The sequence below is a fragment of the Candoia aspera genome, chromosome 2, assembly GCF_035149785.1.
Source record: "Candoia aspera isolate rCanAsp1 chromosome 2, rCanAsp1.hap2, whole genome shotgun sequence".
In the NCBI taxonomy this organism is placed as follows: Eukaryota; Metazoa; Chordata; class Lepidosauria; order Squamata; family Boidae; genus Candoia; species Candoia aspera.
In genome coordinates this window covers 115,725,676-115,738,799 of record NC_086154.1, presented here as the reverse complement: position 1 = coordinate 115,738,799, position 13,124 = coordinate 115,725,676, and the positions used below count along the sequence as shown (strand labels likewise).

At 36.1% G+C, this 13,124-nt stretch overlaps 1 protein-coding gene across 3 annotated transcripts in view; it reads right to left on the bottom strand.

Annotated features, from left to right (window-relative positions):
• Nucleotides 1-12,800, bottom strand: part of RPTOR (regulatory associated protein of MTOR complex 1) — a 420,855-nt gene extending 408,055 nt beyond the window's left edge. For all 3 annotated transcript variants that reach the window (XM_063293407.1, XM_063293409.1, XM_063293408.1), the window contains exon 1: nucleotides 11,296-12,800. In XM_063293407.1, the coding sequence (XP_063149477.1) occupies nucleotides 11,296-11,457 (162 nt within the window). In that variant the 5' untranslated portion in view covers nucleotides 11,458-12,800. The remainder of the gene's footprint in view (nucleotides 1-11,295) is intronic.
• Between the last annotated feature and the right edge of the window lie 324 nt (nucleotides 12,801-13,124).

The window sequence follows — 13,124 nt, the reverse complement described above, 5'->3', positions numbered from 1 at the left end:
TAACAGCACTTCATTTGCAGCAGACTTCTTCAACATAACTAATTTCACTCACGTGCCTGTATATGATTCAGATCCCGTGGGATGAGGTGGAACAGGATCAGTGGTTAGAAGGAAAAAGATCTAGGTGAACTTTTAGGTTCTTTCAATTCTATCTCAGCTTTCTTAAACTGATGTTCCCCACAATATAGCTAGGCAGATGGAACTGTAGTCTGTCACATGTAGAGGATGAAAAATTGAAGACTAGTCTGTGGAGTCAAAAAATACCCATATTTCTGGGTGTTTTTAAGATAATTATTATCACAAAATGAAACTCCAATACTATAAAATACTACTTTAAAACAAGAAAATAAAGGACTGATTTAGTAAAGAAATATGATATATTCTAATTGGCCTTCATTGGCCTAAAACATCCTCCAGGTATGTTGGATTATCTCTTCCAAATTTCTTGAGTTAGTAAAAACCAGCTTACTTACTTAAGCGTCTTACAGCTCTTAAAATCTGTAACACGGTAGTTTAAAACACCTCAAATTTTGCCAGCAGAAAAAGACCAAATAACTCCCTAAAAGCTTAGGGTGAAAAAGGAATGACTACTTTTAATTTCTAACATAGTGTGCATTCTTGAATTCTTTTCTTCTATAATAACTCACTTTAAACCCTTGTGATTAAACGTAATTAGGCTTTCAAAATTTGTTTTAATTTTTCCCTAACCATCTGCTTCTCAATTTCCGTTTTATTTTTCTTGATTTTCTTCTGCATATTGCTTAGTATAATTGGTGTTCTTTTCCTTTTTTGCAATAGTTTTTTTCTCCTACCTATTAATGATCTGACAACCTATCTAAAAATGCCAAATTGTCCAGAAATACCAGAAAATAAGTGTTGAAGAAAAACAAAGGAGCTTCCAGGAGGTAGTGTCCTAACAGCCAGGAAACACGCTGAGACAAGGAACTGGTCTCTAATGTTTTATTGCTTGTACATAACAGGAATCCTAACAAACTGAAGAAGCGTGGGAAAAACCCAGCCATATAAACCCCAAAGGTTAAGGCGGTCCCGATCTGTGTCTCTTTGAATGGCTGCCCAATTCCTCAGTGCTACGAATGCGCTTAACAGTCTGGATGGGAGCCCCCTGCTCGCCATCCTTACTCATGACAGGTAGTGATGTTTGCTTAGCTTCTCTAAACTGGAACAGGTTAATATTTGGCACAACAAATTATTGTACTGTATTGTATGTATGTATGTATTTATCCAATTTATATATCCGGTTGGTTATATATCACCTAACTTCTAAATGCATTCATCTAAAACTGAAAGTGCATGTTGTCAGTCTAATGTATAATTTTGCAGCATTTTTTTTATTTATTAGTATACAGAAAACGATCATAACAATTCCCTCCTACGCCACCAGGATTAAAAGTTATATATGTATTTTTAAATTATTATTGATTTAAACAAGGGCCACATTTAGCCTTTGTGTAGCATGAGATGACCATACTCCAAAAAAGGGAAGACCAGGACAAAACAAAAACTTGATTTGGCTTAAATTTGAATGTAACTTAATTAACTTAAATACATGCAATTTAACTATTCCCCATGTCACATTAAAAAGTACAATTCAGCAGCACATTGGAAGAGGCTTGGGGGGCTACCTCCAAAGTTTTGTAGGGAGTCACATGTTATCCTTAAAAGTATAATACCATTATTCACAAGCTCTCATATTAGAAAATCTGAAGCTGCCTTTACAAATAGGAGATGGCCTCTCCAATACACTGCTTTGTTTTTCCTACAAAAATGAAATCTAGCTATTATACAGTAAGAAATGCAGAAATACTATTCTGTTGATATATAATTAATATGTGATTTCATGACAATTTTGCATATTTTATTCTATTTAAATTCAGGATCATTTACAAAAATGGGTTGTCTTAACAGGCCTGGCATCAGTTCTTCATAATTAAAACAAACTGAGTTTCTATTGTGACCTAGGATTTCATAAAGCACAATACTGTACTTTCATTCTTTAGACTATAATTGTTACAGCAATGCTCCCAGCATAGTTTTATTGCCTGACAGTGTCAAGCTATCATAAGAAGCTTGAAGGTTTAATTCTACTAAACCAATTTCTACTAATATGACTTTGCAGTACCATACACGAAGTCAGGCTATAGTTACAAAATGTAGAATCAATGGGGTTTTTTTAATTGTAAAAAGAGAACAAAAAGAATAAGAAAGATCATGCAGAAGCTAAAGTCCAGTTTTGTTCCAGCCAAACTCCCCAATGAATTCACATATCAAAGTAAATGTAGAGATTTTTACAAACATCTTCATTACTACTGAACTCTTGGGATCTTGGCATGGTATGGATAGCTCTTGTATAATTGCTGCCATTTTAACCTGGTATGCTTATTCATCTCAATTCTATCTTGCAAGTTCAAGCCTTAAATCAAGGCAAACAAGCAAATCCCACAGCAGTCAAATGTGTCTCCACATTCTCTGTACTTTTTTACTCAAAAGAGGTAGTCCATCAGGTGACTCTGTGCATTATTCAGAGTTTTGAGTGCTATTCCAACTTATCACATAATATGCTTCCATCCCAAATAAAAGTTCACAAAGTTAATCAAGGTGTTTGTGTGGGTAGTCTCTTTTTCCTCCCATGTCATTCCCCAATGTTTTCTAGTTAAAAAAAAATTCATATGAAGTTTAAGTCACATTTAAGAAAAGAAAGTTAAAATATTTCAGCACTGATGAACTTTAAAAATAGCACAGATTTGAACAAAAGCATGGGAAATATTAATAAATCATGTGGCCCTGCAGGCAGTCTATACCACATGCATGCTGAAAGGTCAATTCTCACCATGACTATGATTACAATATGTGCTAGATTCCTACTGTAGCTTATTGGTTGTACTTGCTTTTGTTTTTAACCTTCACATTTAACAGAGTATGAAATTAATTTCTCTTTCCATTAATTTCTACCTCAGACATCCTACTGCAACAAAATTCTAATTTGTCTGATATTATTCAGATCAAATTTAGTTTTAAGATGAACAATGTGCAAGCATAGATTCTAAAGCCAGTGTCTAATAAATGGCAAAATTAATAGTTTTTTTCCTAGTAAATACCAAAACAAGTAGCTTCATCATTTACTAAATAAACACTTTTTGGACCAGTACTACTAATTTAGGAGCAGGAATGAATATATATATTATACTTGAATATACATTTTACTTTTGCTGGCTCTTGTCCAGTAATGTGATTATTCTTCAGATTATAAATAGTTAGACTGAACTATTTTGAAGATGTTCATAAAGGTTCAAATTAAATATATAGAAGTTTCCCACAAGAATAAAAACTAATGAATTTTACTCCTCCACAGTGAACTTCTTTAGACCAAAGTAATAAATACGAAAATGATGCTTCTATGGGTCCACAGTAATGTTTGGGGACTGCAGAAACATAAACAATAAAAAAGTAATTTCAGAAGGATGACGGGAAACTGCCAATGACTTTATAAGCTTCAAAGATAATGAAGAATGCTTAATAACATGCAATTCAGCCAGTATTTCAGAGGTTCTGCCTCCTTCTATTCATTCTCAACTCCCCAAAAAGGATAGTGTTAACTTGACTATGTTGAGAGCCAGTCTGGTGTAGTGGTTAAGGCACCCAGCTAGAAACCAGGAGACTGTGAGTTCTAGTCCTGCCTTACACACAAAGCCAGCTGGGTGACTTTGGGCTAGACATTTTCTCTCAGCCCTAGGAAGGAGGCAATGGTGAACCAATTCTGGAAAACCTTGCCAAGAAAACTGCAGGGACTTGTCCAGGCAGTCTCTGAGAATCGGACACAATTTAATGGATTTTTAAAAAAACTTGACCTTGAGAGCTATACTTCATTTTCTCAGAAAGTTACAAGAAATTCTGCATCTTGCTCACTATCCTTAATTACACACCTGAAAGAAACATCATTATTGAACAATAAATATGGTCCTAAAAGAGACACATTTACAGAGAAAATAAAAGTTCTTATAATCTTTCAACACAAGTTCATTTTCACACATTTCTGAAAGATCATGGAAATATTAAAAATATTTTAGAGCTCCTCAACCATGTATACTGCCATTCCTCACTGCAAATATCTAGAGACTTGGAAAATCTGGCATTCCGACCAAGAGAATGTGGGAAAAATTGTAATCATAACAGCAGAAACATAGAGAAACAAGAGAGAATGAAACTAAGAAGATTTTAAACAACATCAGTGATACTACTCTACCAGTTTGTCATTTGCAAATCTCTCCTTTGCAATTCAGCCACCTGTATTTTAAAAAATTATTTTATTTAATCATAGCTCATCTCACAATCAACAATTAACATTTAAGATCATATATGGACAAAAATTCAGAATTTTTGAAATTACAGCTGCCCACACCATAAAGATTTTAGCAGGACCCAACAGGAGAGGCCATTTTGAAGATACCCCTCTTCCAGAGGCTCATCTACCCAGTATGTGGAAAAGTGCATGTCTTTTGGGGGTCCCAAACTATGAAATGTACTCCCTATGGGGATATGCTTTGCCCAGAATCTCCCAGTATTTAGCAGTTGGTAAAAACACTTATCTTCTGAAAAGCTTTTAATTGTCAATTTATTTTATCATAATTTTGATCAAGATTTTAATTGTAATAATTATGGTTTTAGCTTAACTTCTGTGTTTTTTATGATTGTAAGCTGCCCTGATTACCAGACTGATAAAAAGATCAGGGTATAAACCCAGTAAACAAACAAGCTATAATAATAAGTGTGCTATTACACTATTTCCTTTTAGGATAAACCATATTATATGAATCACAGAAAAAGAGTAAATAGAAGAAAACAAAACAACAAAAAAACAGGAGTTAAAATCTAATTAAACCTAGTTTACACTAATACTATACCTCTCTATTAGTTTGTATTCCTGAAAATTATCTTTGTTTTCATCTTATCCATATACCAACTTGTTCTTTGAACTTCTTGTTTGTCTTTATGAGGATCTCACCAAAATACAATTCCTAAGTCTTCCGCTTCTCTCAAAGCATTCACTCTTCCTTTGCTCATTTGTTTTGCCATTCAATCCTTGTTCATTCTCCCTACATGAGGAAGAACCTCAATGTATTTATTATATAGTGGTCACTCACTTTTGAATTCACTTCAGCAACCATTCATTCTTGACCCTATACCTTTGATCTATCACACACATTTCAAAAATAACCCACTACCACTGCATGCAACATTTAACTTTCTCTTGACAAACTCAATTCTCACTTACATATAATGTAGGAAGAAGCACACTCTTATACACAGCCATTTTCACTTCTTTTCACAAGCATTATTCCTCACAATCGATCACATACTACCCACTACCATTCTAATAGCATTTCCATGTCTTAAAATGTCTCCATCTATTTTCCTATTCTTAATCAGCATTCTACCAAGGTATACAAATATATCTACTTGCTCTATTTTTTACCATTTATATATAACTTGCAAACATTCACTCCATTTTCCCTGTCAAAGACAACTGTCTTGGCCTTTGACAGCTTAATTTTCAGACCCACTCTCCTCTATGCATCATAATACTCATTGCAAATAATTCAGATTCTCTGCCAGCAACACATCATCTACATACAAAGGTACAGATGGACTTCTCCAATCAACTAACATCATGCTAACATAACCACAGGCATTCCTTATATATTTATCCATAAATATATTAAAGAAACAAGGGAACATCCCACACCCTTGTCTTAGTCCCTAAGCCATTCAGTTAGGGCTTCTATCTGTTATCAAATATTTTACTTCCATCATATATTACTACTAATATATCCAGCAACTAATCTCCAGATACAAACCTACAAATCTATTTGCTTTATCATATGATTTATCTAAATCAACAAACAAACAATAAACTTCTTTTCCACATTCATACATTTCTCACCAACCCATTGAAGAGCAAAAATCTGGTCTATATAACCCCACCTTGGCATAATTCATACTGCACTTCCAGAATTTTATTCATGTACCCTTGCAGTCAGAATTCTGCCAACCTTTTTTCCTTGTATTTTTTAAAAAGTTATCCCACCCCCACTCTCATAGTTTTTGAATTGATCTTGCTACATTTTCCTTTGTACAAGATATGACTGTCATATCAGGGCTGAACACTCTGGACATTAGCTCTTCTGGCAGAATAATCAAAGGCAGTTTTTAGCTTCTGTATAAAATTGACAGAGTTATCCATCAGAGAATCATTATTGTCCATAATAGGAATTGCCCTTTTGGCAGCTCCATCTGTTAAGTCTGCAAGGATAAATCCCACCTGGGCACAATCTGTAGAAAACTTGGTCTCAGGGAAGATTATAGCTCATACTGAGTAAAGAAAATCTTGCATTTGTTTGGGGATATGTCATACTTGTCAGGTAATGAGCCCAGAGAGTGAATTAACATCATTAGAGCAGCAGGAATGGCAGGAGGTACAACTACATATGATTGCTGTGCTTGCCCAAATTGTCACATCATTTGAGTATCAGCAATAGTCCATTAACTCATCTGTGCACCTCTGATATTGAAATAAAACACTGGTAGTCTTTCAGCATTCAGCTGTGCTCCCAGATTGCCATGGTTGCAGCCAAGAACAAGCAGCAAGGTAGCTTCCCTTATAAGGGAAATTGAGGAATTTCTGAGATTAATAACAAGCTCTTTCACCTTAGCGCCAAATTTATTTCTAAGTTTGCTAGGGCTAAGATTTCTTCTTTTTCTTGTTGAAAACCTTTGATGCACAAGACAGCTAACTACCCATTTTCCTGACAATGGAAGAACATGCAGGTGTTCCAAGCATATAATATTTTCAGCCATCCTCTTTCCCATGTTTTAATAAGACCACTGCAGTGATCCAACAACCACTATCCTTGGCAAGGTTTTCTATAAGCCCATACAGTATGACTTGCATCAATCTTTTACATGTTCAGAGATCCAGTCAAGATACAGGATAACACAAAAATACAACATTTATTCAAGAAAAATATCATTGGAAAGATGGAAGGAGTTAAAGTTTCTCTTCGCAAAAAACTAGAGTACATATTTAAATGTATGGGATAGCAAAACTTCAATAGGGATAACAGTACCTTGCCCCCCCCCAAAAAGACCAAATAGAAAATGCACCAAAAATATGCATATTGGGTTGCAGTATGTATCCAGTGGACAAGTTTTCTTTAAGAAAAGTGGTGAATTAGATAATAGCATAATGATTACAAAATGCCATTAAAAACTGACATTCAGAAGCATGAACTAAGTTAAATATGAGTAAAATATGTAAAACACATGAATAAGGAAACATTCTCTGAGGAGAAAAAACTGAAGAAGCACTGATATATTGCATTAAGCAGTTAATATAACCTCCTACCTCCCAACTGAGGAAGGTGCAGGAGCAAATCTTTAGATGTCATTTAAAACAAAACAGAGTGGAGGCCAGCCAAATTTTCCTCAGGAGTGAGGTCCATAACTGGAGTAATGCTTACTATACTTTACTGAATCCTGTTTTACTTAAGGTTCTTGCACAGTTAAAGCAAGCACTTGAAAATGAAGTCTTCTTAATAACTGTAAGTACAATGCAGACACTTTCTTGGAGATTAAGATCTATGAACCTTATTTCAAAGCTTAAACTACTTTTCCATGTTGTCTATCCTTGTCTTAACAGGCTGAACTAAGATTCCCTTCAATACCTTCAAATTCCCCTACAAGAAGAAATTGATACACTGCCAATTTATTCACAGGTTTCTTCCATATACATCTGAGTTCCTATTCTTATCAATGCATGATCCTCTGAACAACTACACAAGTTGATTGGGATAAAGGAGAAGGGACAAAGGACCAATAGAGAAGATGGCCTAGCATTTAATCCCTTAATCAATGAATTTGATTGAATATTTTTTATTTTTTAAATTTTATTTTTGTAAGCTACCCAGAATCACTGTGAATGACTTGGGTGGCCATATAAGTAAAATAATAAAATAAAATAATAAAATAAAATAAAATAAAATAAAATAAAATAAAATAAAATAAAATAAAATAAAATAAAATAAAGAGTGAAGTGGAAAGGTAGTTAAGCTTCTCCCTTAGCATTGCCCTTAAAGTGAACTTCCCCCACTCAATCAAACAAACAAATAAATCTACACAATCTTACTACAAAATACAGGAAAATCTGCACAGTCCCTCCACAACCATGAAAGCCAAATTGTAAATTAGAGGCACTCATCATAATGTTCAGCAATCATCTTTGGGAATGAAAAATTTCTACCTGCATCTTTTTGGGGGGAGGAGAGGTTGCCAATAAATCTAGCCATTAATACAGGAAGACTGTGTGTCATTTAGACACAAAAAGGTTTTATTGCCTTATTGGAATAAAATAGTTGTTTCTATAGTTTCACTGTCCACTGGAAACATATTTTCTGCTTAAGGAGAGATTTCAATTCTTGGCTGGTTATTTTGTTTATCAATTAGTTTGCCACCTCACTTACCTGAGTAACATTAACTGGCTTATGAAGCAACAAGAATAAAAAACGAAAATGAAAACATTACAACTAGATTTTTGCTTCCCATATGTTTTAGAACTCAATAAGAGTAAATGTGGCTCAATTCTTACTTCAGTAGCCATTCGTAAGTAAAAATCCAACACATTCAGGACTCTTGTTTTAATGAACTAGCAGAGCTGAAATTTAATTCTACATTCAAAGCACAATTCCTACTGTCTATAAAAAACTTTAAATAAATAATAGATCAAAGGAGTTTCATTTTGATAGCCTACAAATGTCATGGAGCATGCTGGGAAGAATAAACCCTTTATGACGTTACAGAATTCTGGTAGTAAATGTATTACAGTATTAGTCAGATTTATTACTGAGTTCCCTTTATATTTAAGTTTCCTGCAACCAGCAAGACACTGAAAAATCTATTCAAATAGCTTCCTTGTTACTAAAATCATTTAATAGCAAAATTTTAAGAAAACATGTCATCTATAATGATGAAAGGCCCTTATATATCGCTGCAATGCCATGTGGTTTCTAACAGGTTTCTCATGCTCAGACAATCAACTCAAGAAACTAATCAGTTCAGCTCCTAGTCCAGAAGAAAATCAGTGATACTGCAGGATGGGCAGCTGCCCACTGACAGACATTCCCATCTCATCCTGGTTTCCCTTCCCCTTCTGAAATAAAGGTGCTGTGATGCCTGATCCACACAATGAATGGCCCATTCTGTTGTTTTATTTTTTTTTTCCTCACCTCAAAAAGCAAACAGAGTAAGAAAAGAACAAACGAAGTGGCGGGATGATGTTTAGCTGACATTTTTAAAACTGCTCTATTGGACAGCTGGAAGGAACACCAGCCAGCTCAGTGAGAGGAGGGTGAGATTTGCAGGCTGCCATGCAGTATTGTTGATACATAGTTGAAACTGGTGACTGAACGAAAGGAGCCAAAAACACCATTATAACATTTCTCTTATCTGATCCCAAAGGTATTTTCTTAGAAGTAAACCCCATGTGGTAGAACGGAATACATAAATAAAATACCTGGAGGATGTAGGACATGACACTGGCGCTATTTGGATATTTATTAAGAGGTGTATGATCCAAGCCTCTTCCTGAACATTTGGCCTCCCTCTTTCTATGTAGCCACAACTTTCACTTTGATTCTGAATAAGCATGGCTGGCTTTGTTGTCCACATTTGGAATTGTAACTAATCCTGTATACAGATAGTTTAAAGAGGATCATTTGAAACTTATTAAACTACACTAGTTCAGATTACACAAGAAGCTCTAGTTAATGAAAAGATAAATATACATCTCCCATCTACTCCTCAGTGAGATGGCAGGAGAGAGAGGAAGGAAGAGCATGGAAACACAAAATGAAACTAGACCCACTCACATCTCACTAAAATGAAGTTTAGCACAATACAGCCATATTTAAAATTTAAAAATAAGTATCACCTGGTAAGCTGCATGGCAACGGAACAACTGAGAGATAGCATATACAGTTAAATAATCAACAACTACAGCTACTGGATCATAGAGCTAAATTCCCTGTTTGCTACCTTGATCTGTTCCGGGTACTGCAAAACGGCTGCAAGCTCCCTTGCTATTGTATTTGCAACGAAAGCCATACTTGGGCCACAGAATAAGGTAGGTGTTGATATTCATGGCAGTTCTAATTAACTTCCTGTTATTACAGTAACAGCCTGCTTGCATAGCATGCTTGCATCAAAGAAGAGGGTCTCCTACGTACTTGCACAATAGATCTTATCAACTACAATATGGCACCTCAGTGAAGAGCTAGATCATAATACTTGAGCAAACAGACAAATATTTTCTTGCCAGCATTGGGAATTCAGCATTACCATTTGCTCTCTGTGACTGAACAGAAAACATCGGACCCAGAAAAAAAAAGCAGGTATGCCTGTATATTTATAATGACACTGTAATTCTAACTAGTCAGTTAATTTTCACAACATTCCAAACAAAAACAAACCCCCCAAATTCCACACAACCACTGTGTTTATACTATAAAAGTTTTCATTGTCTGGACATAAATTCTACCTTTTCAATGAGTGTTAAAAGATACTCCAGAATTTACAATGCTAATAAACTATGCTTACTTATCTCATTGGCTTGCTTTTTAAACTACTGTTGGATGTTTTGACTGGTTGGTTGATAACTTAAACTTCCTAAAGAATTCAAATGCAACAAATTAATTTTTCACATATGTCATAAGAACTAAGAAACAGACTGTAAATACAATATCACTTGCAAAAGCAATGTATTTTCTCCAAGGTCCCCTAAGATTCTAGAACCGTTGAAATCTACAGACCTTTTAATTTCTGTAATACTATTAATTGAGTTCTGTCTTGGTTAAACATGTAATAATAAATACAATATGGCATTCAATATATGGCTAACAAAATAAAGCAATGAGGCTTCTCTGCAATGCAAACTGCTTGATATGCATTAATTATTCTCCATCTAGATAATTTCTCAAACAGTAAGTTATCATATTATTAAATAAATATATTTATTTTTTAGAAGACAAAATGCAATCTACTTAAATCTACCTTAACTGCATTCATGATTTATTAGCATGCAATTTAACAAATTTTCACAACTAAAGTAATCACAATAGTTAGAAAAACTTTGTGGCTGCACTAAGGACAAAGCAGTGACCCCAAATAAAATACAGTTAAGAGAACCTCTCTCTTTTCCAAATAAAAGCTGCTACTAGAGATCATTACCCGGTCTTTCATCCGCCAACTCTGAGCCAGTGACTTGGAGCCCTCAATTTTCTCACAGTGCCTCTTCTTCATGAAGGCCAAAGGCAAATTCCAGTCCGTCATGTCTGATTCATCTTCCTCCCCAAGGCCCAGGAGGGGTGACTGCAGCATATCAGACTCCATCAAAAGAGTAGAGATCAAAGTAACCAGTGGAGAAAAATCACTACTTCAAGAAAATGTTCTAAGAGAAGTAGCTGGGTAACAAGAAAATGTATTAATTACGGTTTAAATTTAAGTTTTATGAAAAGATGCTCTTTTCAAAAATAGATGTATGAATGTTACTGTTAAACTGTATGACAATGCTCCCTGCACTGCAGCTGGGAAATTCCTCTACAGAACGGGCAATCTCTGGGAGTAATATAATCACTATACAAGGAACAACTATCTGGCAGTCAATGGTCTATTGCTATCTAGATGGAACAATGAGTCACAGATGTGCATATGGATCTTTTTTATCCTTCAGGAACAGGATAATATTATCTCAGTATTCACGATATAGGGTGACCACAGATAACGCTCTTTATTGAAAAAGTTCTTGCCCACAATACAATGATTTAGTTTAGGAGAAGACTATCAGACAATATGTACTTGAAACAAAGTTTGATATGATAGGTCTAAAATTATTTTAGATAGAAAACATGGCTTGCAACTAGCTATGCAGCAGAGCACTTGAATCACTGGTGAAGTATAGAAGCTGCAATGATACCACACTTGGCTCTCTTGTTCAGAATGATGCTGATGCCTTGTGCTACATACTGTAGAGAAATTGCAGGCAAAGCAGGAGTTGAGAAATCAGTTCTATCCAAGATGGAGAGTCAGATAAAAGATCACTTGTCAAGCCACTGTGGCAGTGCTGTTCAACATATAATCTCGTTAAGACAGGGATTTCGTTTTGTTGTTTTTGATGGGATGTTTGAATATACTGAACTTCAGTAAGTCGATCTTTGCTCTGCATTCAGACGTGAAGAATCTGAGCTCAGGATTCTTTTCACAGTAGGAGAGGCTTGCACTTTGATCTCCCGTTTAAGGCAGAAATAGCAAATCAGAATAAGGATGAACTTCGGAAGGAAAGGAACGATTTGGCCGTAGGCACCTCTCTGTTCCAAGCTTGGCTGTATCCGTTCTTAGCACGTAGGCAGGAGAAAGCAGCTCGATTCCGACAAGATCACCCCTTGGGGATCACTCTGGACCAGGCAATGAGATAGACTCTCCCTCCTGGGCCCGTTTCCGACAGCGTGCAGCCAGAGGGGAGTAATCGTCCTACCCCCGCGGAGGTGCCTGCTTTCTACGCGGCTGCAACGATGGGCGCCCCATCCGACCCATCATGTTCCACGACTCGGGCAGCTGGTAGCTCCTCTTCGCGGACAAGTTCCCCAGATAGCGGGGTTGGGGAAGCTGAAGGAAAACGTCCCGGAGAGCCAAATTCCCCTCAGCAGCACACCAAGGAGGCAGCCATTTTGGCAAGAGCCAGAATGCATCGCAGCGACGGGCCTTCAGATGGCTCATATCGAGTGAAACGCGTTCCGTACGCGCTGGTTCAAGGGTGGGAGGGAGAGAAGGGCCAAGCGTGACCAGGTTGCTAGGCAACCTGCTTGAGCATGCTCTCCGGGACTTTCAGCTCCAAGCGCGGGACGTCCTCAAATCCGGAAATTGGCCAAATGAAGAACTTGGAAAAAAATCGGGGCAGCCTTCTGGTATTTAAAAACCTCAGTGATTTTTTTAAAAAAAATTAAAAAGGGGGGAGAGTTCCTTATAAGAGGAAAAATGGTTGAATACTGTATTTCTAATAC